Below are 27,310 nucleotides of genomic sequence, written 5' to 3' on the forward strand. Positions count from 1 at the left end.
GTCACTTGTTTGTGTCTTGTGTTCCATGTCGGCATTTCACAAACAAGAATGTTGCCTTTAAAATATTTATTTTGATTATGCTAGTTAATAGTTTGGTGACTTTTTTTCTGAAAAAGAATTAATTGTGCAATAAAAGGACTCTCCTTGACAAAAGTGTTCCGTCGCCTCAAACAATGGAACGATTTTAGAACTTTCTGGTAGGTAAGAAGATGACGCGTGAGAAAATTCAGTTCTTGGTATTTTTTAAAAAATTCTTTCTTAACTTTTTTTTTAATTTACATGCAAAGTTGGACCATTAATAGACAAATTGCTCACCAATTATTTTGTAAATGCTCGCATTTACTTGTCTTTCATCACCCAATCAATCCATTATTTGATGTTATTATTATTCATTATTTCGCTCGGAATAGGTTCAGCACAATCAATCTTCGTTCGTGTTACAAATGCATTTAACATTAAAACTATTTAGTATGCATCCGAAGACGACGAACGACGACGACGCTTGTACTTTTAACATGAACAAATAAATTAACCCTAGTTAAGCGCAGTTAAGTACATCATCATCATCATCATCAAAGACAAGCCATTTATTAGTTCATGCGCACAATCTTTTTTTTCTGTTATTTTCTTGGCCATTATTATTATTTCATTACGATGCGGTGCAAAGCGATGTTATTGCTGCTGCTATTAGCGGAATATGTAGACGACGAGGCAAGAAAGGCAAATATGGAGTGCGAACAAGCATCTTGCAAGAATGCTATTCAAGAAAAAGTTTCTTGGTGTCTAGATTGTGATGAAATTGGATGCGGAATTAACAACTATTTTAGATGATTTTGTTCGTGCAATTCTTGAAAGTAATTTGTAAGTGTCTCGATTTGTAGATGAAAAATTATTTTACAGAAGAATTTTTAAAAACCTTCGTTTTTCTACAGAATTTTGATTCAAACTCTTGGAAAACTTCACAGATTGTGTTTAATAATTTTTTTTTTGAAAAGTAGAAGTTAATTTAGTTTTTAAAAAATCTTGTACCTTTATAAAAGGTTATGCAATGAACATTACATTTAATTTTCTCAATTTTCTAGGAATTTTCTCATAATTTTCCAATTTTTCCTGTATAGAAAGTTTTCAAAAGTTAATTGGAAAATATTATATAAGAATCTAGTTTAAAAAAACTAAAAAAGACTCTTGAAGTAGAACTGGAGTTATTATTTCATTCGTAATGATCAAAGTTTATTAATGTCAAATAAAAATTTTGAAATGCTTTAACTCAAGTTCTGATTCACGAATTTCTTTTAAATTTTTTTTAATATGTTCCCATTAACTTTTGAAAAGTTTATGTACAGACAAAATTGGAAAAATTATGAGAAAATTCGTGGAAAACTAAGAAAATCAAATGTGAAGTTCATTGCATACCAAAAAAAAGACACTAAATTTAAAATTCTTGAAATTCGTTGAATAATTTTTTATATTTTCTGATTTATGGACAAAATTAAAAATTTACAAATAATTTAATTAAATTAACTTAATTTACAAATTAATTTCAAATTTTTTTAATTCATTAATTTTTAAAAAGCAGTTTTTGCTTTTTAATTAAAATTAAATCTTTTTGATGAAAAATTTGCCGGAAAAAATTTCAATTTTCAAAATTTACATGGTTAGAAATTTAATTTTTTATAAGTTTTATTCAAAAAATATCTTAATTTCAAGAAAAATCATGATTTCCTTTAAAAAAATTCCTTAAAATTTTCGTTTAACGGTTATTTTTTTTAAATTTTCTTCAAATTGCGCGATGTGAGACGAATGAAAGTGATAAAACAGCGCCATCTGCATTCGTAGTGGCCGTTACGAGTACTATGGCTAGTAACGTGGATTTCGCTCATCACTTTCAGTCGTCTCGATTTCGCTCATCAATTTCAGCCGACTCACTCAGTTTGTAAACAAATCCATGCTGTTTTGAATAAAAATCCCTTAATTTCACACAAAAAATGGCAAAAGACGACGAAAAAACGGAAAAAATATGGTCAGATCCGCGTTTCGCGCATCTCGTGAACGACCCACGTTTCAAGGGACTCCCAAAGTCACAGAAAAAGGTCAAAATCGACAAGAGATTCCAGTCGATGTTCGAAAATGACAAATTTAAACTGAAGTACAATGTGGACAAACGAGGCCGGAAAGTCAATACGACAACCACGGAGGATCTGAAGAAGTACTACGACTTGAGTTCGGAGAACGAAACCGACGAGGAGGAGGAAAAACGCAAAGAACAGAAAGCAATTGAGGAACAATCCGAATCTGAGGAGGAGGAAACTGCCGAAACTGATGAATTTGGGAATTCTACACTCGACAGAGGCGATATTGCGCAAGATATCAAGTCAAAGTTGAAGAATTTGGACATTGATTATGCCAGAGGTGCGATTTTTCGGTGAAAATCTCAAATTTTTCATTAAATTTTAATTTTTTTCTTTGTAGGTGAAGCTGCTTTGTTGTCGGATAGTTCTTCAGATGAGGAATCCAGCGAAGAAGAAGATCCCGAACTCATGCTCGATCATGTCTGGGGCGAGTTAGATGCCGATGCGCCTCGTACGGATGAATCAACTCGTCGAATTGCCGCTTGTAACATGGACTGGGATCGCATTCGCGCCGTTGACATCATGGTTTTGTGTCATTCTTTCCTTCCGCCGGGCGGTGTCGTGCAAAAAGTCTCCATCTATCCCTCGGAATTTGGCAAGGAACGCTTGAAAGAGGAAGAAATCACGGGTCCCAAGGAGCTAATCGAGTCAGCGAACCGCGATTCTGACAACGAAATCGATGCAAAAGAAGAAGATGCCGAAGAATCCGAATATCAACGTGAAAAATTGCGCGAATATCAACTAAACAGGCTGAAATATTATTATGCCGTCATTGAATGTGATTCCGTAGCGACTGCTGACAAGCTTTATGCTGAATGTGACGGCATGGAATACGAAAGTACGGCTTGCAAACTGGATTTTCGCTTCATTCCCGATGACGTGACCTTCGACGAAGACGAACCACGTGACGTTTGCACGGAATTACCGGATTTGGCGAAATACAAGCCTCGTTTATTCACCACAAAAGCCCTGCAACAGGGAAAAGTCGAGCTGACGTGGGACGAAAATGACATGGAACGCAAGGAAATCCAAGAAAAGTTGCTGAATGGCGACTTGCAAGACGTGCCCGATGACGTTTTGAAGAAATATGTCGCTTGTAGTTCGAGCGAAGGCGAAAGTGAGGCGGAAAATGAGGAAAAATCCGAGGAAAGTAGCGAAAGTGAGGTCGAAGAAGTGCAAAAAGGCAAGAAAAACAAGAAAAGTAGCATCGAAAAATACAAATCGCTGCTTAACGAGATCAATCAGCAGGAGGAAGAACGGAAAAAACAACAAATTGAACGAGAATTCACGTGGGGCATTGGCGTCGAGAGCGATTTAAATGCCAAAAAGTCACAAAAATCCAAGGACAACCTCACACCTTTCGAAAAAATCCTCGAAAAGAAGAAGGAAAAACGCAAGGAACGCAAAGAAGAACGAAAACGTCGCAAAAAAGGCTCCGAAGATGACTCAGATTCCGACATCCCCGATGGCATCGACATGAACGACCCATATTTCGCCGAAGAATTTGCTAATAACGAATTTGAAAAACCCGCCAAAGCGAAAAAGGACAAAAAATCAAAGAAACCTTCCGTGGAAGACGACGAAGATCAAGAAGCTAAAAATGCGCAGTTGTCACTGCTGCTCGCAGATGGCGACGACGACAATCGAGCTCACTTTAGTTTGAAGAAAATTCAGGCGATGGAGGACGAAACGAAGCCCAGCAAAGCGAAACGCAAGTTCAAAAAGAAGAAATTGCGCGAAATTCAAGCAGAAAAGGAAAAACTAAAGGCGCAGGACGATTTCAACTTAAATTTAGCTGATGACAGATTCAAAGCGGTCTTTAGCAAACCAGAGTTCAATATTGATCCCACAAATCCGCAGTTTAAGAAAACCAAAAATATGGATGCGTTGATACAGGAAAAACTGAAGAGAAAGGACATTTCCAACGAAAATGGGAACGAGACCGAAGATTCGAGTAAGAGACCGAAGTTAGATCCCGAAGTGAGTGCGATGATGAAAAGTATCAAGAGGAAAATCAAGGATTGTTAGTTTTTTTTTGTAAATAAGAAAATTTACAAATAAAAAAAATTATTGAAGTTTTAAAAACTTTGAACTAATCTTTTACTTAGCCCTTTATAAAATAATTTATTTTTTTTTTAATTTTTCAACCATTTCGTGCATCAAAATTGCTAAAAAATTGAAACTGATATTAAAAGAAAGTCTAAAATTTTTAAAAATAAAATTTAAAAAAAAGATTTTGAATTACTGAAATAGACAAAATGAATAAATTTTTACAATTTTAGATCGTTGATGAATATTTTTGTTGTTTTATAATTATCTACTTTGAGATTTATAAATCAAAAGTTGGTTTCAAAATATTTCAAGTTAAAAAATTTCATAGAAATATTCGTCAAAAATTTTTGAAAAAAAAAATTTTTTTTAAAAAATTTTATAGTAGAAAATTCATGTTTAAAACCCAATTTTTAATAAAAAAAAAAGTTTTGAAATATTTTTTTTATAAAAAATGTTAAATTTTTTAACAATTTTAGATCGTTGAAATATTATTTTCAAAAAACTTTTTGAGATTTGTACATTAATTTTCCTCAATTGGTTTTTTTATTTTTAACAAAAAAAATTTTTAAAAAAAATTTTGAGATTTTGTTTAATGAAAAAAAAATTTTTTATTTAATTACTTTGAAAAATTTTTCAAGGCAACGATTAATTTTTTAAAAAAATTATTTTTTGATTTTTAATAAAAAATTTAAGAAATTTTTAAAAAAAAATGAAAATTTCTTGTAATTTTTCAAAAAATGTTTTTAAGCAAACAGATCAAAGCCATTTTATGAAAAATATTGATTTTGTGCACTCAAAATGGAAATTTTTTTTTAAAAGGTTTTTTTTTTCAAAAATTTAAAAAATCAAATTATTGTTAAGCTTAAAACTATTTAAAAAAAATCATAATTTTTTAAAAAAAATTTTTTGGCCATTGTTTTTATGAAATTTTTTTGTTTAAATTTTTAACTTAAAATATCAAAATTAATTTTTTGAAAATTTCATCAAAAAATTGGATCATTTTTCACAATTTTTTAAAAATTTTCAAAAAAAATTAAAAAATTTTCAAGAATTTTAAAAACAATTTTTTTTGCATGAACCTTTTTTTTAAAAATACGTGAAAATATTTTATTTTGAAAAATTTTTTGATTTTCAAAATTCATTGAAAATTTTTATTTTTTTGTTTTTTTTTGATGAACGTTACTTGAGAAATTAATTTAAACTTTCAAATTTCAATGTAGATACTAAAATATTCAAAAAATTGTTTAAATTTTTTCATTTTGTATGAAAAATATTTTAAAATCTTACTCCAATTTGATAATTTTTTTATAAATAAAAAAAAAACGATTTTCCTTTTATTAAGTTTTTTTTAAAGTTTGAAACCAATCAACAGACATGATCTTAAACTTTTAGGCTTTAAATAATTTTTCTTGTGTACCTAAAAATAATAAAAAACGCGCTCATCACGAAAACATCACGCTCTAACCGTTTCTCATCTCTTACAATGTTCTCAAAATTGCCTACTCAGTACTTTATTATAGCTTGATTACTTTTCTTATCTCTCCTCTATCAACTTTTATGAGCAACTTGTCATAATTTAACGTCATTATTTGTGTTGTTAATTGAGAATTAAGACTTAAAATGCAATTTCTCCGGTATTTTCTTCTATTTTTCATTTTAAAATGTACCAAATCACAAAGTCCTGACCAATTTTCCTTAAAAATTATTCACATCAATGACTTCCATTCAAGGTAATTTTTTAGAAAACATAAAAATTACGTGAAAAAATTAATTTTAAAATATTTTCAAGATACGAAGAAATCAACACATTAGCAACAAAATGCAAGCCAGAAACAGAAACCTGTCTTGGAGGCTATGCCCGAACTGTTTCAGCCGTAAAATCCTTAAAAGCTGAAATGGAAAACTCAATTTTCGTCAATGCTGGAGACAATTTTCAAGGCACTCTGTGGTACGATCACTTCAAGGGCAATGCTACAAGTTTTTTCTTGAATTTGTTGCCTGCTGATGCAATTGTTCGTAATTTTCTTCAATTTTCTTACATATTTGTTCATTTTTCTTCACAATAAATTTCCAGACTTTGGGAAATCACGAGTTCGATGACGGAATTGAGGGTCTTTTGCCGTTCATGAGGAACATTGAGTCACCCGTCGTCGTTTGTAACATCGACGATGATGGCTTAGAGCCCACTTTAAAAGGCTTGTACGAGAAATCTGTCGTCCTTGAACGTGGCGGAAAGAAAATCGGCGTAATTGGCGTCATAATTGCCGATACTCCGAACCTCAGTCGTCCCGGAAAAGTTCAATTTTTCAATGAAATCGAGTCAATTCGATCGGAAATTGCGAAATTGAAAGCGCAACAAGTCGATATAATTGTTTTGTTGTCGCATTGTGGGCTCACGATTGATCGAGAAATTGCTAAAACGATTGGCGAGGACATTCATGTGATCGTTGGAGGTCATTCGCATTCGTTGTTGTACACGGGACCATCTCCAAGTCCTGATGCGCCTGTCGATGTGTATCCGATTGAAGTTTCTCATAACGATGGGAAGAAAACTTTGATTGTTCAAGCATTGGCATTCTCGAAATTTGTTGGAAATTTAACGGTTCACTTTGATCAGGGGAATAAAATTCTCTCCTACGAAGGAAATCCCGTTTATATGGATGAAAAAATCGCAAAAGGTTGGTTTCATACCTTTTCGACCATTTTTAGAGACTTTGGATACTTTTTTTTCTTATCAACACGAAAAAAAAGCATCAAAAATTTTTAAAAATCATCGAAAAAATACTAAAAATTCAAAAAATTCCCATTTTTAGACGAAACAATTCTCCGTGAAATGCTTCCTTACGAGAAAATCATCAGCGAAATAGGAAACGAACAAGTTGCTTTCTCCAAAATACCGCTCGAAAAAGGAGTTTGCTCTACCGGCGAATGTTCTTATGGAAATTTAATTAATGATGCCTATGTGGATTACGTAAGCGATCAATGTAAAAGCAACAAATAAAGCGAAATTTTGATCAAACATTCAATTTTTCCTTTAGTACGTGTCTGCCAACACTGATCCAAGTCGATGGACTCTTGCCTCAATTGCTCTCTCTAACGCTGGCATAATTCGCGTTGGTCTTAATCGAGGAAATATCACTTTTGATGATCTCGCTACTTCGCATCCTTATGAAAATACCGTCGACACATTCGATTTGAGAGGTGATCATTTGCTGGAAGCTTTGGAAATTAGTGCTGCGAAACATAATACGACGAATTTCTTGCAGCTTTCTGGTATGTTTTTAAAGAAATTCTTGTAACGCAATAACTCAAATTCTGCTTTTAAAATCTCTTTGAGGGCTTATAAAATGGGTCGATATCGATTTAAAGAAGGTTTTTGTGCAATAAAAATTTAAAAAAAAATGTGTGAAAATGCACTTTTGGGTGTTCTTAAAATTTATTTTTTTTTTTGTTTCAATAGGTCTCAAATTAACGATAGACATCACTGCTCCAAAAGGTGAACGAATTAAATCCGCAAAAGCGCGATGTGACAAATGCCGAATTCCGGTGTATGAAACTCTTGACCCTCAAAAGTATTATCGCATAGCGATAGCGTCGTGGATCGGAGATGGCGGCAATGGTTACCAAGTATTCAAAGATCATAGAAAGAATGTTGCTCGAGGACCAACGTCATTATCCGTCGTTCATCGATACATGAAGAAAATTTCACCAATCGTTGGAACACTTGATGGGCGGATTCAGATTTTAAATTGAGTTTATGACAATTTAGTTGAATTAGTAAATTAAAAATTGAATGACAAATATTTTTAAGAAATATAAAAAAAAAATCTTCAAATTTTATCAAAAGTTTATTAAATTTTTGAAGAAAACCTTCAAAACTGAAGTAATTAATGATCAAATTTATTTTACCAATTTTAAATTATTATTTTAGACCAATTTTACAGAGACGTAGCATCATATGGGCAATGAATAATTTTCCGTTACAGGTTGAAAAAGAAATATTTCAGTCATTAAAACAACATTTAAATTCACGATAAATTTTCGGTGTCAATCAGCGTGACTAATTTCCTTTTAATCTTAAACTTTAAATTCCTTTAAATTAAATAAAACGTTAAATTCCTTTTAACTTTAAATTTTCTATACCTATCAATAAAACAAATTTAGTTTTGCTAATACATATCAATATTTTTCCATAAACATTATTTTTTAAGTTGTATTTTGCATTTCCTTTAGCTGCAACCAAAATATTCTTTCCGTCCTCAGTGGCTAAATATTTTGTGAATTCTTTGCACGTCATGTCAAAGTTAAAATGGGCTTTCAACTCAGCTTTAACGGTTTCTGCTGACATGTTGTTACGAGAGTCGATCCAAATTATATTCATTCGAGAAAATACGCGTTCAACAAATGCGTTGGAAACTGGTAGGCTGAGTATTTTTTCTACTAATTTTAAATTTCCTTAAATTTAACTTCTTTAGAAATTTCTACCCATTTTTGATCGACCGGAAGTTTTTGATCAACTTTATCTATAATACTTTCAACGATCTTACATTCGTCGTAAAATTGATCAGTTATGTCCAAATCAATCAAAGCATGTACTCGCAAATGATCCACTTGTTACGCACACATCCTTCTAAGTCACTGTTTTCTATCTTTATAAGCAGAGATTTTTCAGTTAGTAAAGAATACATCCTCAACGATTATCATCTTCCTCTTGACCTTATGAGCAGTTTGTGGAAAGAAAGAGATTAAGAATTAAATTTTAAGAAAAGAAAATGATATTTGTAAAAGAAAATGAAAAATTAAATAAAAGTCAAAGAACAGAGTTAAAAATAGATTAAAGTTTAGAAGAATTCAGAATACATTTCAGAAGCAGCCTTATCAAATCCATTTGCCAATGTAGCAACCTGAACTGAAACCATTGTAAAAGAAATATACTATGATCTAAAAAATAAAAATGAATTAAATTAAATAAAATGGCTTACCAATCAATTAAGTGTTAAATAAGCCAAGTCAAAGCTTAAAAATAAATTTTCAGAATTTCAGAAGGGCCCCTATTTTTTACTATCGACGCCCCTGTTCAATTCTGACAAATCCAGTCACCATCCTCTTCTTGTCCGTAAAAATCCAGTCACTCCTCGACTTTTCACAACAAAAAGTCACATTTCTGCGCAGGAAAAAAGTCCTGTGTCTCCCATTCATCGACATCAAAATCGATTCGAACGACAAAAACGGTGCAGTTTTCGCAACGCTCCGCATCCCGACAACAGAATGAGTGAAGATTTCCTTAACAAACCGCTGTCCTTCGATTCTCCGTCATCGAGTGTGCCGTCTCCAACGGGTATGTACACAGAATTTGCGTCTCATCTTATGCAACACTTTATCCTTGTAATTTCCGTGATTTTTTTACTTTCAGCTCCCACAAAGTCCAAAGGGAGTCTCGCGCCGGCTCTCTCGCCATACCTCAACTATGATCCGCGTTACCTGAACAACATCAGTCAGCCGGAATTCATCTTCCCGGAGGGTGCGTCGAAGCAACGAGGTCGTTTCGAACTGGCTTTCGCGCAAATTGGCTCGTCGGTGATGATTGGAGCCGCGATTGGAGGCGCCGCGGGATTGTATAATGGCGTACGAGCAACAGCTTTGGCAGGACAAACGGGACAAATTCGCCGGACGCAACTTTTGAATCACGTCATGAAACAGGGATCGGCGACAGCAAACACTTTGGGCACCTTGACAGTCATGTATTCGGCCTTTGGCGTGCTTTTCTCGTGGGCACGCGGCGAAGACGACGAAATTAACACAGTTTTGGCGGGCACAGCGACGGGACTTTTGTACAAATCCACAAGTGGATTGCGGAGATGCTTGGTAGGCGGCGGCGTGGGCTTGGCACTCACTTCGGCTTACGTCCTGTGGAATTTGGGCTCGTCCTCGACAAAAATCACAGATTTGCGGAATCAATATTTATAGCCAATATAAAGTTAGACAAGTTGAAAATTGAACGTAGTTTCCCAATTTTTTGTTCAAATCGGTCCCAGATGTAGATACTTTTTTTTTTAAATTAGTTTTAAAGGCAACAATAAGAAATAACAAACGAAAAATCATCATTGTCGAAGCAAAAAGTTCGGTTCGAGTCCCGAGTCTAGTCACTTTCTGCAATTTTCCGTTTCACGCAGAGGCGGATTCAACCTCAGCCGACTAAATTTCGAGAAAATCTGCAAAAAATCAAAGAAATTCGGTACAGTGATACAAATAAAATAAAAGTAAATTAATTTTTTGCTCTCACAAGTCGGTCTCTTCTTCCATTTTTACCATTTCAAGGAAGAAAAAGCTCGAAATTGCGGAAAAAAAATTAATTTACTCACAAAAAAATAGAAAAAACAGTTAAATCGTCTCTTTTTATTACAGAAATGAATCTAAATCAAAATTAGCGAAACTTCCAAAATCATTTCCCAAATTCCTCTCGTGCTGTGGCTCAAATTTGCAAGCTTTGAGGTCCTTCATGAAACGTGGTACGGACTCTGACATCACTTTTCCCGTGCATAAAATGATTTTTGCATCGTTTTTGGCGATTTTTTGGCAAAGAATTGACGATTTCTCGAGACATTCGTCGGATAAGAAGGGAGGATCTAGTACTATGAGGTCGAAACGTTTCGCATGTTCGTCTAAATAAGAGTCGGTTAATGCCAAATTGTAATCATATTGAACGAAATCTGGATCGTATTTGCTGAATCTAGCGTCAAATTCGAAAATTGTGGCTAAAAAAGAAAATTTTTAAGGATTTTTTTTAGAAAATTTCATAAAAATTTACTTTTTTCGTGTAATTTCTTCGTATCTGGATAAAGACTGGGACAGGACATCAAAGCAATCTGACAATCTTCAGGTTTTTCGTGGTATTTTGCTAAAATTTTGACAAAAGCTTTGCTCAAAGTTGATTTTGTGGCGTCATTGTACCAAAATTGTGATAATTGCTGCAAAAAATTTCAAATTTTAGTGCTCTGATTGGAATTTTTCTGCATTTTTTCTTACCCAGTCCTCTTGTATGTCATCCTTCTTCTCAGATTGTTCCTTTAAAAATTGTTGCAGGATCGCCAATGTGTCTGCCGGTAACTTGCAATCATCGTCATCGTCCATTTCGGGCACTTTCGGGTCAGTTTCAAGTGAAGTCATGTCGAATTTCAAGGAAAAAATGCAAAAAATCGAGGTTTTTGAAGCACCGCAATGTTTTGATGCTCGATAAAATGTGACCGAGTAACAAGGCGCTGTCAAAAGCAAACTGTCATTCCGTATTTTCATCACACACACATTTCGCAGATGTTCCGAAAAGTCTTAATTTAGATAAAATATCGGAACTTTTCACCCAAAAATCGCATTTAATTGACTTTATTTTTCGCAAAGCCACGAACAAACGCATCATCAACTCACCATGGCGGCCGATATGGAATTGAAAAAGGTAAATTTGCGGCTTTTGCAAAAAATTTTAATTTTTTCCATTAAAAAAACTTCATTTTTTTAGGCATTCACCGAAATGCAACTCAACAAAATCGAGACCTCGAAGAAGCTGCGTTTCATCGACTTCCAAGAAGAGCAACTCAAAAAGTCAAAAGCCCGTTACGAGCTCACCGATTCCGAAATCTCACAGTTGCCGGAAGACACAAAAGTTTACGCCACAGTTGGGCGGATGTTTGTGCTCTCGAAGTTGCCAGAGTTGCGTGCCGAGTTGAAGACAAAAACGGAAAAAGTTGTCGAAATGATTGGACAATGCGATAAAAATAAGGAATTTCTCATGAATAGCTTGAAGGAGCAGGAGGAGAGTCTGCGAGATCTAGTCCAACAGAAGAAGAATAACATTGAAAAGTGAATTCAAATTTTGAGTTTGACAATTTTTTTGGCTTTCATGTATCTTTTAATTAATAAAATCTAAATTATGCGCCTCATTTCACGCGGAAGTTTTGAGAGTTTTAGTCAATTTTTGAAGAGTTTTTGGGTTTTTGAAGGAATTCCGAAAGGGATTTATCAATTTCATTCGTCTCATGGGTTTGGTCAATTTGAGTGATATTTTCATTGTTTTTGGTCAAGAAAGTTTAATTGTGTTCTAAAATTGTAAAAGTTTTGAAAATTTATTGAACTTTTAAATTCAAAATATTAAATTTAGTATTTGAAAATCTGTTCTTTTAGCGAAAATAGAAGTTAAAACTCGTTCTCTTAACGTTTTTTGATTTAAAACTTTATTTTTGATGTTAATATTTTTTTTTAACATTTTTAAATTAAAATTATCATTTTAAAATTTAAAGTTTTTTTAAATTAAAAATAAAAAAATATATTTATTTTAAAACTAAAAGTTTTAGGAATGTTTAAATTTTTTTTAAAAAAAAATTTATTTTAAATTTAGAAAAATTTAAAAAAAAATTTAAAATTATTTTTTTTATATTTAAATTCAAAATTGTAACCTTAAGTCTTTCAATTTTCAAACATTTTCATTTTTTAATATTTTTTTCTTCAAAAATTTAATGAATACAATTTTTATCAAACATTTTTTTTTAAAATATCAAGTTTTTGAAATTTGATTTGAATAGAAATTTTTCGCTTGTTCAAAGTCGGTTCAAAATATATCTTACTCGATTTTAAATATCTTTCCTTTATAATTCTTCCTTTGAGGTCAAAAATTTGAAACATTTTCTACAGTTCTATTTGAATTTTATTCAATTTTTTTTCACATTTTGAACCTTTTTATTTCTTCAAAATTTTTTCAATACTAAAAAAAAATTAGGTGAAAAAAAAATTTTTAAATTGTTTTTTAGTTATGTATATGCAAAAAATTTGTAAAACTATGATTTATTTTGAAAATTATTTTTATTTTCCAAAGAAAAAAAAAAAGAAGGGATAACTAAATTAAATTTTGAAAATATTTTAAAAAAAGTTTTTATTTTGCCTATCAGGAAAATTTAAATAAAAAAATTTTTTTTTAGCGTGAAAATTTAAAAAAAAAAATTTGATTAATGCTCAATTTTTTAAATAAATTTTCAAAATTTGTTTTGAAAGATTAGAATTTTGGCTTGAATTGAATTTTCAATAAATTTTGCTTTCATAAACAAAATCCTCAAGATCTTCTACTTGGAAATTTGAAAAAATATTAAATTTTCCAACATACCACTTTTAAAATTGCCTCCTGCTAATTCAAATAATTTCCCCAAAGGGTTCTCGTACAGAATCCTACAGAAACACGTATAACTTTGCTCTCTCATATCTTCGAAAATTTCTACAAAACCCGCAAAAAGTTCTTCCATGAAATGCAGATCTCGACCTCCTCTTTCAACTTTCCAAGGGTGAAATGAACTTCAAATATCAAAAAATTCAAGAAAATCGAAATGTTCTAAAATGAAATAGATGGCGTCATTTCCTGTTTAGTTCCCATTTCAACCACCAAACCGGAAATGCGCATCACCCATCACAAAAACTCGCCTCCTGCTAATTCAACTAACTTCTGTACGCTGTACGACCATGCCTGTACGAGACATACGTAGTTCCTACAGCCGTACATGTGCACGAGACATACGAGACCAACCGAACCGAGTCTCAGTTCTTTACCAATATTCAATCCGTGACAGTGTCTCGTTGAAAAAAAATTCGAAAAACCCATCAAAACTGCAAATTAATTGCAAATTTTAGTGAAAAGCATCAACACAGCATCCGTAAAGTGCGGAAAAGTGAAGAAAATAATTTTATCAAAGGCATCAAGTGAGAAAAAGGTGAAAATTAAAATCCCTTGCGTATGATCGCTACAGAACGTCGTGCACGTCAGTGAGAAAGATACAAGAAAGTGCGCGCGAGATTTTCATGTTATTGTTATGCGATTTGGAGATCATCAGAAAGAAGAAAGGAAAAGGGGATTTGTGTAAAAAGAGAAGAAAATTCTAAGACAAGAAATAAAAAATAAAAAAAAATACAAGAAATTATTATGTCATCTTCTGAGGTTTATATAATAAAAGAAGTGAAGCATCCGATAGACGACGAAATCGAACATCACCAGACAATCCAAAGGTAAGACAAAGTGAAGCGCTTCTTTTTTTTCCATTTCTTTCTTCTTCTCTTCGATCATATGCGCCGTATGGCTGTCGATGCAGAATCATGTGCATTCACGCACACCACTACGTCGCTTACTACGACTACCAATACAAGCGCACGCGGAATCCAATATGAACGCCATACCGCATGGCTGAAAAAATGTCACGTATTTCGCCGTTTTCGGCAAGAAATTCTGCGAAAAACCCCGAAAAAGTCGCAAAAAATTGTCAAAATCGATAAAATCTACGAGATTTTGGGGGTTTTGGGAGGTTTTTCGCAAAAATCTGTGGATAGCGCGCCTTTTCCTTTCCGTCATTCATTCAACCCGGCCACAGCTGCTCTTACTACACAAACATATGGTAGAGAGGAGACCGGCACGACGACACAGAGAGGTTTCATAACATTTGTTGTTGTTGCCTCAGCATCGACGTCGCTTCAACCATATGCTTTTTCGTGTGTGTGTATGTGTGCGTGTGTGTGTGTGTGTGTGTGAGTGAGTATGGGTGTCGGTCGACGTCGACAAAAACTGCTGATCTTGGCGTTTTAAAAATGGACGCGTAAAATTTTTTTTTTCAGAGAATTTTAGTCACTTTTGGTGATATTTACAGCTAGATTGGGGTTATTATCTGACGCTGTACGTGCCATAGAGGTATGTGGGCGTATCGATAGTCAGCTGAAAATATTTATTTATTATGAATAATGTAAATAACTGATAACTGATGACGACGACGATGATTACATTTATTGACAAAGAACAAAAAAAGGTCATTTTCACAAGAATTTTAATTTTTTTTTTCATTTTTTAGGCCAAAAAATGACGAAAAAAATCGCAAATTCGCGGATAAATTAAAAGATGATGTCAAAAAAAGTAAAATTTGGACCTAAAAACAAAAATGAATCATTTAATACGTGGTAATCATATGATTCAACAACTGTTTGTTCCACTCTCAATCCCCTGTATGGCATTCCATAGCGTTGTACGGGCAACAAAAAATGTTGTTTCATTGACTGCGTCGTAGTAAAAATATTAAGTGAATCTATTTTGCCATCCAAACCAACCGACAACAAAGTGCGTAGTATTTTTTCCCCGAGTAATTCTGATTCTTCTCCATACATCTCTCCACAAAGAGATTTTTTTTTTATAAAAAGAGTACAAATTCAAGGTCATGCGAGACACATTCTTATTATTATTACACCAAAACAAGTATTTTAAAAATAAAAAAAGGAGAACAAAAATGTGGCGCAATAGACGGACCGGCTGACATGCAATTTAATTTTGCTCGAGAATGAGAATCTCCGATTGTTGTGGCAGGTTCTGCGCAATAAACATATGATATCTGATATATTATTTACCTACAAGAAAAAAAATAATGCAAAAAGGTGTAAATAAACAACTTTAGAAATATTGCAAAAAAAAAAAAAAATGAAACGCCATCCAGTCGTCGTAATCACAATGGCGCCATATAATTCTTGCCACGTGACACGTTTGTTGTAAGGGCGTCGTTGTGTGTTTCTGCACAACAACGAGTAAAAAGAGTATTAAATTTAAAGAAATTTGTAATGTTACTCCTACTGACAACTGCTGTTAAAAGTTGATTGGACTCGCGGAGAATAAATTTATAATAATTTTATATTGAAGAGCCAGACATTTGTTTCGTAGCCTTGTCGCGCGACGACACGTTGTCATCATCGTCGTCGTATAACTTGACTCCTGACCTTTTTGAATAATAATTAAAATCACTTTCGCATTACTTTATTATTTAAATTTATCGATCGTTCACTTGGGTTTGTTTTTGTTTTGTTTTTGAAATGGATTGTATGAAGCTTTTAAGTATAAAAAAATTATAGGAAAAATGGGAAATTTTTAGATTTGAAAATTGGATTAAAGTTTACAGATTTTTTTGATGTCAACTTTGAATTTTGATAAATATTTATTTTTTATAAAATTGCATTTTTTGATCAAAAAAAAAAAATTTTTTTTTCTTTTAAATTTAATTCTTTCTTTTAATTTAATTTAAATTAATTTCTTTTAATTTAAAATTCAAAAAAATTTTAAGAAAATAATATAAATATTTAGAGAGAAATAATGATAAAGAAATTTTTTAAAAAAATATTTCTGATTATTTCAAGTCAAAAAATATTAATTTAAATAAAAATAAAAATTTTTGATGGGTTTAAATTAAACTTTAGAACTATTTTGAATTAATGAAAAAATATTTTTAATTTATTAATTAATTAGTTTTATTAAAATTTTAATTAATTTTATTAAATTTTTAATTAATTTAATTAAATTTAATAAAAATTCAAAAATATAAATTTAATTTTTTAAAAAATAAAAAAAAATAATTTAATTAAAATTTTATTTTAAATAATTTAAAATTTTGAAGCTCAATTATAGTTCAATATTTTCTTTAAAATTAATTTTAATTATCTTTTTAAAAAATATTTTCATTTTAAATCTATTTCTTTTTTAATAAATTTAATTTAAATTGACAATTTTTTTTCATAAATTAATGTATCGAATGTTAAAATATTGATTAAAAATTTTTAAATAAAAAATAAAAATTACTTATTTTTTTTTAGAAAAAAAATAAACTTTTTTGATGTAATTAAATAAAAAAAAATAAATTAAAATTAATCAATTGAATTAAAATCTGAACTCAAGAAAAGCTTCAAGAATATTAAAATTTTAAATGACTGGATACAGAATTAAAAAAAAATTTAAAATTTAAAAAAAATCAAATATTATTTTTTATATTTTTAAATTTAATTAAAATTAAATAAATTAATTAAAAATTTAATAAAATTAATTAACTTAATTAAAAATTTATTAAAAATAATTTTTCATTTTTAAATTTATTTATTTATTCAACAGATTTATAAATTAATAATTTCAAATTTTTTATTAAAATTTTATTCGCTTATCGCAATTTCTAAATAAAAAAACATCTTTGACTCTAAAAAAATTCCAAATCATCCAAAGACGGAAAAAACCCCATTACTTGACATTCCAAACCGGTACATACTACTTTTGCCTGCATCTAATCACCATGAACATTAATCAAAACATTGCAATATTTGCAGTATGCAACACTGTACGAAAGAAAGAATCAAAGAAACACTGAAAAATATAACAACATTCCAAGTGTAAATTTTTCAACAACTAAATAAAAGTCAAGCAGGATCCGTATTGTACAATCGTCGTAAATAAAATAAATAAATAATAATAAAAAGTGACGCTTCAAATATGGCGCACATTCTTCTTCTCTGATACCAAACAAAGAACGTCAGCAGCAGCAAGCAAGAACTTCTTTGTTCCAAACCTTGGACAGAATCTAAAAATTTTCCATTGTACTCGTTAACAGCTGTAAGAAAGTTCTAATACGAATCTAGCAGAAAAATCTCATTTTTTCCACACAGAATTCACTTTATTTACACAAAAAAGGTTACTTGTAATATTATGAGGAGCGCAAATGTAAATAAATACACACAGAAAATCTATTTTTAGAACACAAAAAGCTGAATGAAGAATGACTCTGTCTGCGTTTGTTTCGTGTACGGACACTACAAACCGGCAAACTGTTGTACGAAGAGCGCTATAATAATAATAAAAATAGTTATATTCCCGTCCCGGCACTTACACAACATTCCATAATACTGTTTGCCACATATACACGATGCGATATTTATTGAATTGAATCTCATGACTTTTTTTTATTATTTTGTTTTTCTTCTTTGCTCTTCCTTCGCTTTATCGTCATCTTGCGCTTCCCACTTTGTTCACTTGTTTCGTTACAGTTGCATTTGTGTGCGTGATGCCAAGAAAACATGTGAAAGCGTCTCTTCCAGTTCACTGCATCTTCTTCTCGATCGCGCTCTCATGGCTTTGTTATTGTTGTTCGAACGAAAGACGAGAAAAAATTTATGATGTGGCATCATTTCCACTCTGCTACCCACAATAAACACGGCGTTGTTGTAAAAAAATGCAATGTAATTATTTTTTTTTTTTTTTGCGAAAAGATTTTTTTTTCATTGACAAGAAGAAGAAAATTTCGCCGGTTTGTTCATTTTATTTAAAAATATTTTTTTTAAAAAATGAACCGATTTACTTTCACGTGTCTTCACGATCGTCGTGTCTGTCTTGCCGAATGGAGGCATGACCTATTTTGATGCGTTGCGATTTTTTTTTTCGTCGTGCTAAAATAAGATGGACAAGACTTTTGTTGTTTTTTTTTGTCGTCGTCGACGGACCTACAATTGATAGATGCTGCTGGCAACTGGCCAGGCGCCATATTTCTTCAATTTAAAATTATATCACGGATTGAAGGCACCTGTTAAAGACATCGACACGAACAGTGTTGCAGTTGCTCCACGAAAAAAAAAATTCAATTAACACGTTTGAGGAAATTTAACGGGTTCGAGTGAAATCCTAATAATCTAGCCACCAATTATGATGCTGCTGTTAACCATCGATTAACGGTCTCTCGATGTGTTTGTTTTTAGCTGAAAAAGTAGGTTTTTCAATTATTTCTTGAGTTAAGTTCGATCATTGAGAAATGATTTCTGTAACAAAAAAAAAGTTTAAATGCCAAGTTCTTCCTTTGTGTCCATTTAAAAAAAAACTTCTTTGTCTTTCTTTGTTTTGTTTTTACTTCGTTCGCCACGCATGTCATTAATCGGTTAAATGAAACAAAAACAAGTGTATGAGCGGTGATGAAGGAGGAAGGTAAACTTATGTCATCAACAAAGAGTTAAATACAAGGCAAGATAGCAGAGATGTAGCCTTTTTGGGACTATTTTATGTTTAAAAGGCTCAGAATTTTGAATTTTCTTGACAGTTTAAAAAGTTTTCTAACTTTTTGAATTAAAAAAATTAATTTGTTTAAAAAACAAACAAAATATAAAATAAAAATGATAAATTTGTAATTTTTGGCAACCCTGGATGACTAAATTTTTAGTCAATTTTAAATAAATATTCATAAAAGTATCAAAAAATATTGAAAAATACATAAAATTTTAACATTTATGTTATAAATTTACTCAAATTTGATGCTTTTAATTTTTTATTAATTACAGGGTTGCCAAATATCTTCATATTTATTACCGATTTTTTTAATTTTTCAAAATTGCAATTTTTAATCCAATTAATTTTAAAAATTTAATTAAGTTTTAATTTCTTTTTAATCTTTAAAAAAAATTTAAAAAAAAATTTTTGAATAGGTAATTTAAAATTTATTGAATAGTTTTTTTAACAGAAAAATTGGCAACACGGTAATATAAATTAATTTTTTTTAATACCGATTTTGAATTTTTTCATATTTTAATAATAGTTTTTTACTCTCTTAAAAATTTTTTTAATACTTTGAGAGGCAAAATTTTAATAACAGGGTTGCCAAAAATTTTAAATTTAATATTTTTCGATTAAATAAATTTCTTAGGTTTTCAAAATGATTCGAAAATCGAATGGGCAACACTGAATTATATCAATTTTTTCATAATTAATTATTTTTTATTTTATTATTTTTTTTTTATTTTTTTTTAAATTATTTTTTTTTTTTTTAATTTTTTATTATTTTTTTTAATTTTTTACTTTTTTTTATTTTTATCTCATTTATTTTTTTAAATAAATTATTAAAAAGAAAAAAAATCAATCTTGCTTGAAAAATTAAATTTTAAAGCGTCTAACCTTTCGACACCTCTGCAAGTAGTCAAGCAGCAAGCAACACCTGGTTTCTACTAATAACTACAACAACAACAACACAAACATCAACAAAACCAGCAGCAACAAAGCCAAGTCACAAAAAAGCCAAAGCGCGCGTGTGAATGAACAAAAAATGTTCTTAATGCCTACTCTTGACTTTTTTTCTTACTACAAAAAACACACACACACCGAAAAATCATTTTTTTTTTTTTGAGGAACAAAAACATAACAAACGAATGAAGTGCGTGTTTCGGATAAATATGTTTAAAAAGGTGAACGAACTTTTTCGTGTTTCCAAAGCATTTTTTTTTTTTGGGTAGCGCTCAAACAAACAAACAACAAAATCAACACAAAGAAATGACGTCGAACGAATATTTTTTTTAACCTTCAATTGGCTACGATTTTAGAATTCTCGTGTAGAGATTTTTCATGGAATTACGTGGAAACTGCGTTTAATTGAATAATTTTGCTACGGATTTCAATGCCGCCGCCGTTTGAGCTCCGTTTTGTTGTTTGGTTGTTTGTAACCGAGGAAACAGCTGATATTTGTTTTGAAACACACACAAAGAATCAAGTCACAATTGCTATTTAGCGCAGTAGTTTATAAATAAATAAATAAAAAAAAATTATCATTTTACGCCAATGTTTACGCGCGCTTGAAGGCAAAAAACGGTGATTTACATCAAAAAACAAAGTCGTCAAAGTGCAGAGGTCAACATTTTATTTCCGTCTCAGCTGTTTTTCTGTCGAGAAAAAAGCGTAACATTGATCAGGGGAACATGTTCTAAATACTAATAAAAATTCTTATTTGAAATGTGCTTCCTCTCTCTCTCGTTCGACACAGAAAAAAATTACCTGCTAGTCAGCTGATGTATTCTAAATAAAAAAAATAAAATAAAACAGTTGATTATTATTTATTATTAATATTATGAAATAAAGCAAGTGAAATTTTAAAAATTGTTTCATATTTTATTTAATTTTAATTTTTCACAAAATGAAGAAATTATTTAACTTATTTTTTATTTTTGATGAAAATTTGTGAAACTTTTTAATTTTATTTATTTATTATTTTTTTTTATTTTAATTTATTAAATTTTATTTAATTCAATTAATTTATTTTAAAAAACAAAATAATTAATAATTTAAAATTAATTAAAATTTTTTTATTAATTTATTTTTTTTATTAAATTTATTTAATTTTTTTTATACCTAATAATTTTATTTCAATTATAAATTATTTATTTTATTTAATTATTTTTTTTTTAATTTAATTTAATTTTTATGTTTATTTTAAATAATTTTAAAGTTTTTATTTATATTTTTAAAAAAATATTAAAACTATAATTAATAAAATTTAAAAAAATATATTAAATAAAATTTAATTAATAATAATTATTATTGAAATTAAATAAAATATAAATTATCAATTTTTTAATTATTAAAAAAAATTAAACTAAAATTTAATTATTTTCAAAAAATGTTAAAAAATAATAAAATCTTATAAAAATTATAAATTTAAAACATTTTTAATAATTTTTGTTTAACTTGAAAAATCTAAAAATGTTTTTAAAATTATTTGTATTCATTAGAAAAATTCATTAAGATTAAATATGAAACACTTTTCCTAATTGTTTTTGCCGTAAAATGTGTAAATAATGCCACGTTGCTTCCCGATTGCCTCTATCTAGATATTATGCATTTGAACGTAATACGCGAATTTAATAACAATAATTATCACGAAAATCATATGATGTGATGTGAAGTGATTCACGTAGACCGCAAAACAGCTGTGATTTATTTATACGCGCGTGTAAATATCAAAAAAACAAAAAAAAAACACAATCGACGAGGCCACCTTCATACAACTACGACGACAACTTGGCGCGACACAATCTGTCTGAGTTCCTATTAATAAAAAACGAATTAGTTTCGCGAGCGAGAAGATGACATTCTAAACCACGTTTGATAGCCTCAAGTCATCGTCGCTGCCTAGCTACTAATTTTGCGGTGATAATGCATTCTTTGTTTGTGTATTTTCTCGTCTCTTTTCAAGTAGTAACAAAGCTTTCGACGAAAAATGTTCTGTTCTGTATTCGCTTCTTCGCGTAAGATGATGCCCTGGTACCTTCAGTTAAAATACGAATGGGGAGGGAATTTTTCGTTCATGTAGACATGTAGTAAGTACATCTTCTCTTTATTTATAGCAATCGTCGTCTTCGTCGTTCTCGTTATCGTCTTCGGGTTCAGTTGTACAGTGCAGCGTATAGGCGGTAATAAAATCTTGTAAGAATAATTTCGCTCAATTTGACGATGAAGAAGAAGTAGAAGGAGAGTCTCTTGGGCGATATTTGTGTGTAAATTTACATGAAAATAAACATTTCTCGAGAACAAGTGCATTTGAAGGGGCGAGGAATGCAAAACGAATAAAAGAGAAAGTCTCAAATAATGGCAACCTTGAATGTTTTATCGTTCCCTTATTTGATTTTGCTCCATTTTTCGTATTTCATGAAATCAAAATGTGACAGAAAATCACAGAGAAAAATATTATTTTCGAATTTTTGAGAGATTTTAATACACAAAAGAAAATTTTAAGCTGTTTTGATACATTTATGTATAAAATAATAGGAAAAAAATTAAAATTTTAAGAATTCGTAAAAGTTGATTTTCGAAAATTCAAATCGTTTCAAAATTTTTTTTGAAAATTCGTAAAAATTTACTGAACGATCATCTAAAAATTTTTGAATTTTTCGAAAATTCTGAAAATATTTTCGAAAATTTGAAATGTTTTACATATAAAAAATTTTAAAATATAGGTCACGAATTTAGTATATTTGGAAAGAATTCTCAAAAAGTCCTTAATTTCTTGAATTACTTTCGAAAATTTTGGTTTCAAATCGAACTACTTTCGAAAATTTTAGTTTCGAATTAAACAAGTTTCGAAAACTTTTATTTCGAATCGAAAAATTTGCGCAAATTCGAATCGAACAAAAATTTTTAATTTCGAATTGAACGATTTTAGAAAATTTTTAATTTCGAATTGAACGATTTTCGAAAATTTCAAAGATTTACTGAACGATCTTCTAAAATTTTAAAAATTCTGCAATTTTTTTTATCAATTTGAGGAATATCTGTGAAATTTTTCGTAAATTTGAAATTTTTCGAAGTTTAAAAAGTTTTTTTTTTTATTTTTTTTAAACTCAAGATTTTTAGGTTAAATTTAATGCCAATTTCGAAAGTTTTAAAAGTTGTAGGTACAAATTTCGAAAATCAAAGAAATTTTTGAACAAATCTCAGCGCCATCTCTGCACTTTTTACTTAACTAAAAAAATAAACGAAGAAATCTAATAAAATTTCAATAAAAAAAAAACAGAAAAATTAACGAAAAACTTTTTTTTCTTTCTCTTTACAGTCACCTGGAGGAAGATTTACAATCTGGCAGCGGCAACACCGTTACAATAATGGATCACGACGAGAAACGCATGAGACGTCAGATTGCAAATAGCAATGAAAGGCGCCGCATGCAAAGTATTAACGCTGGCTTTCAAAGTTTGCGAGACCTTTTGCCGCATCACGAGGGCGAAAAATTAAGCAAGGTACGTTTTTTCTCACATTTTATTTTTTTACCACGTTCGTTCGACGAAAAATGCAGCATTCCAACAAATATTCATGAATGACATCACCTTTGTGTAGCTTTGCGATTACAACAACTCACATTGACTCATTCATATTTATTTACAAGTCTTTTTTTTTTAATGGCTCTTAATCGTTTTTTACAACGATCGCAGAGTTATCAAGCGAGAGAGAGAGGCGCAGTTATCAAAAAAAAATAAAAATTAATTTTTTTCTCGAAGCGGCACCAATACAACGGCAAAATGAGCAATAAACAAACGTTACAAGTGTAAAAGTAAACGTAAATAAAATGAAACAAAATCAAGAAACAAGTGTCCTAAATTCCATTGTCAAGATACGGTTGCAATCATGTTGTTGTCGGCACAGCCAGCTGCTTTGCTCGTGTGTCGTATCGCTCGGTGTTCGTGCATATCGCGCATACATTCGAGACTGTACCGTAGATCATGGTTTGTTTTTGTTTCATTCATTCATTCATGAGTTGCTTTTTTTTTGCTTCTCGAGAGATTTTTAATTGGTGATTAAATGCTTATTGAATATATTTTTTTCTGTGCCAGTTTGCCTCTTTCTTGATAAATAACTTTTCTTGAGCGAGAAAAAGTACTTGACCGGCTCACATTTTTTTTTTATGCGAATCATGTAAAAGTGCTGCGATGCAATGTTTTACATACAATACAAGTCTGTCTCAAGGCAACATCGCATTACAAGGGTATGATTTATAAATGTCTGTCGGTTGTTCGACACAATCAATTTTAATTTTTGCATGACATTTCCTATGTCGATCTGATGTTTTTTAATTCTATTATAATTTTTTTCTATTTTTTTGTGCTAAGGTTTCTAATAAAAATCTAATTAATTTATTTTATTTTTATTAATTTTTATTATTTATTTAAAAAAAAATAATTTTTTAAATTAATTATACCTATTTAAAAAAAAAAAAGTAAAAATTATTAAAAAAAAATTTTTAATAATAAAATTAAAATATTTAATTCACTGAAAAATAACAAATAAATTTATTTTTTTTTTTTTTTTAAATAAACATTTTTGATTTAATTGATTTTTAAAATCCAATAAAAATCTCAAAAAAAAAAATATTTAAATATTTTTTGCAAATTTTTAATTTGATTATTTTTATTAATTAAAAATGAAATTTTTTCTTAATATAACAAATTAATTAAAATATTAAAAAAAATAATTATTAATTAATTAAAATTAATTGTATTTAGTAAATCAAATATTTTAATGTTTTAAATAAATTTTTTTTTTATTTTTTTTTATAATTTAATGTAACTAATTAACTAATTTAAAAAATATTTTTTAAATATTTAAATTAAATAAATTACTTAGATTTTTATTAGAAAAAATTTATAAAAAAAAAATTTAACTTAATAATTATTTTTTTTTTATTTATTTATTTAACTGCTTGAAAATGAAATAATTTTTTTTCAGAATTTGAATATTTTCTCAGAAATCGTGTCATTCAGTGTCACTTAAAAAGACATTTAGAATGAAAAAATTCTTGCATACGCATTAATAAACTATTCAAAGAATTCAAATTAACAGTTTAGTAATTAACGATTCAATATGCAGCGCTACATGCATTCTCACTAAATAAATTAATTTACATTGTAAGGTCGTTTAGTCGATGCCATTGTCGTCATCGTTGATGTATGTGACGAGGCACGGCACACAACATTGGAATTTTAGAATCAGGCTTTTTTGTTTGTTGTTGTTGTTGTAGTTTTTTTTTCAGCAGTTAACAAAATGTTTCTGGCATTTGGATAATTTGAAGAATTTGTTGTTAACACTTAATCACGGTATGCAACGGCAAAGCGATAAGTGTTACAACATTTTTCAAGTTTTTCAATGAATTTTTTACAAATTTGTCACGATTTTTGGTGATGTCAGCTAATTATCGGTGATATTTAGTAATTTTATCAAAATTAAAGATTTAATTTTCAAAGCCTGAAAAAAAATCGAATTAATTTTTTTAAAAAAATTAATTTATTTATTTAATTAAATTATTTTTAAAAATTAAAAAAAATAAATAAAACAAAAAAATAATTTTTAATTAAATTTTAAATAAAATATTTATTTAATTTAAATTAATTAAATTTTATTTAAATAAATATTTATTAATTTTTAATATAAATTTAATTAATATTAATTATTTTTTAAAAATTTTATTTATTTAGATAATTAAATAATTTCGTAAATTAAATAAAAAAAAATACCTTAAAAATAATTTTTGCAATTTTTTTCTATTGAACAATTTATCTATAAATTTCTTCTTTCAAATACATTTTTGAAAGTTCACTGATCGTAAATATCTCTTAAAACGATAGAAAAAAGACATAAATCAAACAAAACTCATAAAATTCCGTTTTTTTTTTGTCTAAAAAAAATCGCAACTCGTAATCATCATTCAAAGACTTGAAATTCCAGTCGTTTCTCAAAACCGTCAACTTTTCTCTCATATTTTATTATTTTTTTTTTTTGTTTCTTATTTTTATGAATGAAACCTAACTGTTTGTTCAAAACTTTTTATTTGACTTTGATCAGTTTTTGTCTTCAAGTCATGTACAGCAAATTTTTTTCTTTTCTCTTTTTAACTTTACTTTTCGAGAAACAAACTGCTAGAGACAACCTACGCTGTGCTTTTCAAAAATATAAAACGTAAACAACCACTCTAGGCAGACCTACGACGAACAATTGGCGTTTATTTGCCTACACACAAAATTTTAAATTATTCGTAGTAAAAATGAAATTCATTCATAAAATGTTAGTCAGGTAATTTTTTTATTTTGTGCAATGCCGTTTCCTGTTCGTTTTTTCGCATTGAAAACCTTGCGCTCTCGTTAAAAAGTCAAAAATTGTCTAATTTAAAGGAATTCTCGTGAGAAAAGTCGTTTTAACCTACTTTCCGTTACGGATTAGAATTATTTTTTTTTTGCCCAGTTGCGAACTTTTACTTTATTGCTCTCGAAACGACGCAAAAAATGTGCAGATAATTACCCGTGTGAAGCGAATTCTCACATCGTAGCAACCAACTTCCATATATGTCAGCGGCAAAACTATTTCATTCATAAAAATTTTTGCTCGACTCACTCGAACACATTGATTGACTTCACGTGGGACTGACACTCTGTACAAAAACACCCACTTTGATGATTTATCGCTTCGCATCGGCAGGATTTCCAAAAGAGGTAAATGAAGCTGGTTAATTAAGTCAATGCACTCTCTCTCGAATGCGCTCTCTCTCGGTCGCGCTGCAAAATTGTGTGGGCTGCAAAATGTGTTTTAAAATAGAGCTAGACACACACATCATCGAAGATTTATTTATTTATTGCGATTTGGAGAGAAAATTATAGCATTTCAACCATCTGTTCGCGCATGGATTCGATGCAATTAATTTGCCGGTGTTCGTTCTGTTAAATTTAATGCAAATCCAAAAAGTGCAAAAGATTTTTAACGAACTTCCGTAACAGAAAAAAATAAAATAAAAATATAAGTGATTCCTAAAAATAGCAACAAACATCCGGATATCATCTTTGCACGCCTTCATTGGAACCTTTTACACCTTTTTTTTGCAGCGATTTAAAAAAAATATTTTTAATGAAAAAAGATTTTTTGGCAGTTTTGACGTCTGTCTATTTTAATTATTTTTAAAAATTAATTAATTATTTTAAAAATATCAAAAAAAAATTTTGAAAAAAATTTTCATAAGAAAAATAATTAA

The 27,310-nt window shown here is 29.7% G+C and overlaps 6 protein-coding genes across 6 annotated transcripts in view; 5 read left to right on the forward strand and 1 right to left on the reverse strand.

The window, feature by feature from the left end:
• The first annotated feature begins 1,942 nt into the window (after positions 1-1,942).
• LOC134830152 (ESF1 homolog) lies at positions 1,943-4,209 on the forward strand. The gene is made up of 2 exons (XM_063843542.1): positions 1,943-2,409; positions 2,470-4,209. The coding sequence occupies exons 1-2, from the start codon at positions 1,986-1,988 to the stop codon at positions 4,155-4,157; spliced, it is 2,112 nt and encodes a 703-aa protein (XP_063699612.1). The 5' UTR covers positions 1,943-1,985; the 3' UTR covers positions 4,158-4,209.
• A 1,549-nt stretch (positions 4,210-5,758) lies between these two features.
• On the forward strand, positions 5,759-8,162 carry LOC134832497 (apyrase-like). Its single transcript, XM_063846547.1, has 6 exons — positions 5,759-5,911; positions 5,971-6,193; positions 6,256-6,859; positions 6,995-7,152; positions 7,220-7,454; positions 7,642-8,162. The coding sequence occupies exons 1-6, from the start codon at positions 5,802-5,804 to the stop codon at positions 7,932-7,934; spliced, it is 1,623 nt and encodes a 540-aa protein (XP_063702617.1). The 5' UTR covers positions 5,759-5,801; the 3' UTR covers positions 7,935-8,162.
• A 1,151-nt stretch (positions 8,163-9,313) lies between these two features.
• Positions 9,314-10,561, forward strand: LOC134832499 (mitochondrial import inner membrane translocase subunit Tim23). The gene is made up of 2 exons (XM_063846549.1): positions 9,314-9,519; positions 9,595-10,561. The coding sequence occupies exons 1-2, from the start codon at positions 9,450-9,452 to the stop codon at positions 10,146-10,148; spliced, it is 624 nt and encodes a 207-aa protein (XP_063702619.1). The 5' UTR covers positions 9,314-9,449; the 3' UTR covers positions 10,149-10,561.
• Positions 10,551-11,437, reverse strand: LOC134832498 (protein-lysine N-methyltransferase CG9154). Its single transcript, XM_063846548.1, has 3 exons — positions 11,208-11,437; positions 10,990-11,149; positions 10,551-10,936 (listed from the first exon to the last, which is right to left on the reverse strand). The coding sequence occupies exons 1-3, from the start codon at positions 11,346-11,348 to the stop codon at positions 10,581-10,583; spliced, it is 657 nt and encodes a 218-aa protein (XP_063702618.1). The 5' UTR covers positions 11,349-11,437; the 3' UTR covers positions 10,551-10,580.
• Positions 11,438-11,445: 8 nt separating this feature from the next.
• LOC134832500 (prefoldin subunit 1) lies at positions 11,446-12,127 on the forward strand. Its single transcript, XM_063846550.1, has 2 exons — positions 11,446-11,631; positions 11,695-12,127. The coding sequence occupies exons 1-2, from the start codon at positions 11,605-11,607 to the stop codon at positions 12,037-12,039; spliced, it is 372 nt and encodes a 123-aa protein (XP_063702620.1). The 5' UTR covers positions 11,446-11,604; the 3' UTR covers positions 12,040-12,127.
• Positions 12,128-13,776: 1,649 nt separating this feature from the next.
• LOC134830886 (transcription factor AP-4) overlaps positions 13,777-27,310 on the forward strand; it is a 30,959-nt gene continuing 17,425 nt past the window's right edge. Inside the window, exons 1-2 of the mRNA XM_063844497.1 lie at positions 13,777-14,219; positions 23,354-23,537. Coding sequence (XP_063700567.1) covers positions 14,137-14,219; positions 23,354-23,537 — 267 coding nt within the window. The 5' untranslated portion in view covers positions 13,777-14,136. The remainder of the gene's footprint in view (positions 14,220-23,353; positions 23,538-27,310) is intronic.

This window comes from Culicoides brevitarsis, chromosome 2, assembly GCF_036172545.1.
Source record: "Culicoides brevitarsis isolate CSIRO-B50_1 chromosome 2, AGI_CSIRO_Cbre_v1, whole genome shotgun sequence".
Taxonomy (NCBI): domain Eukaryota; kingdom Metazoa; phylum Arthropoda; class Insecta; order Diptera; family Ceratopogonidae; genus Culicoides; species Culicoides brevitarsis.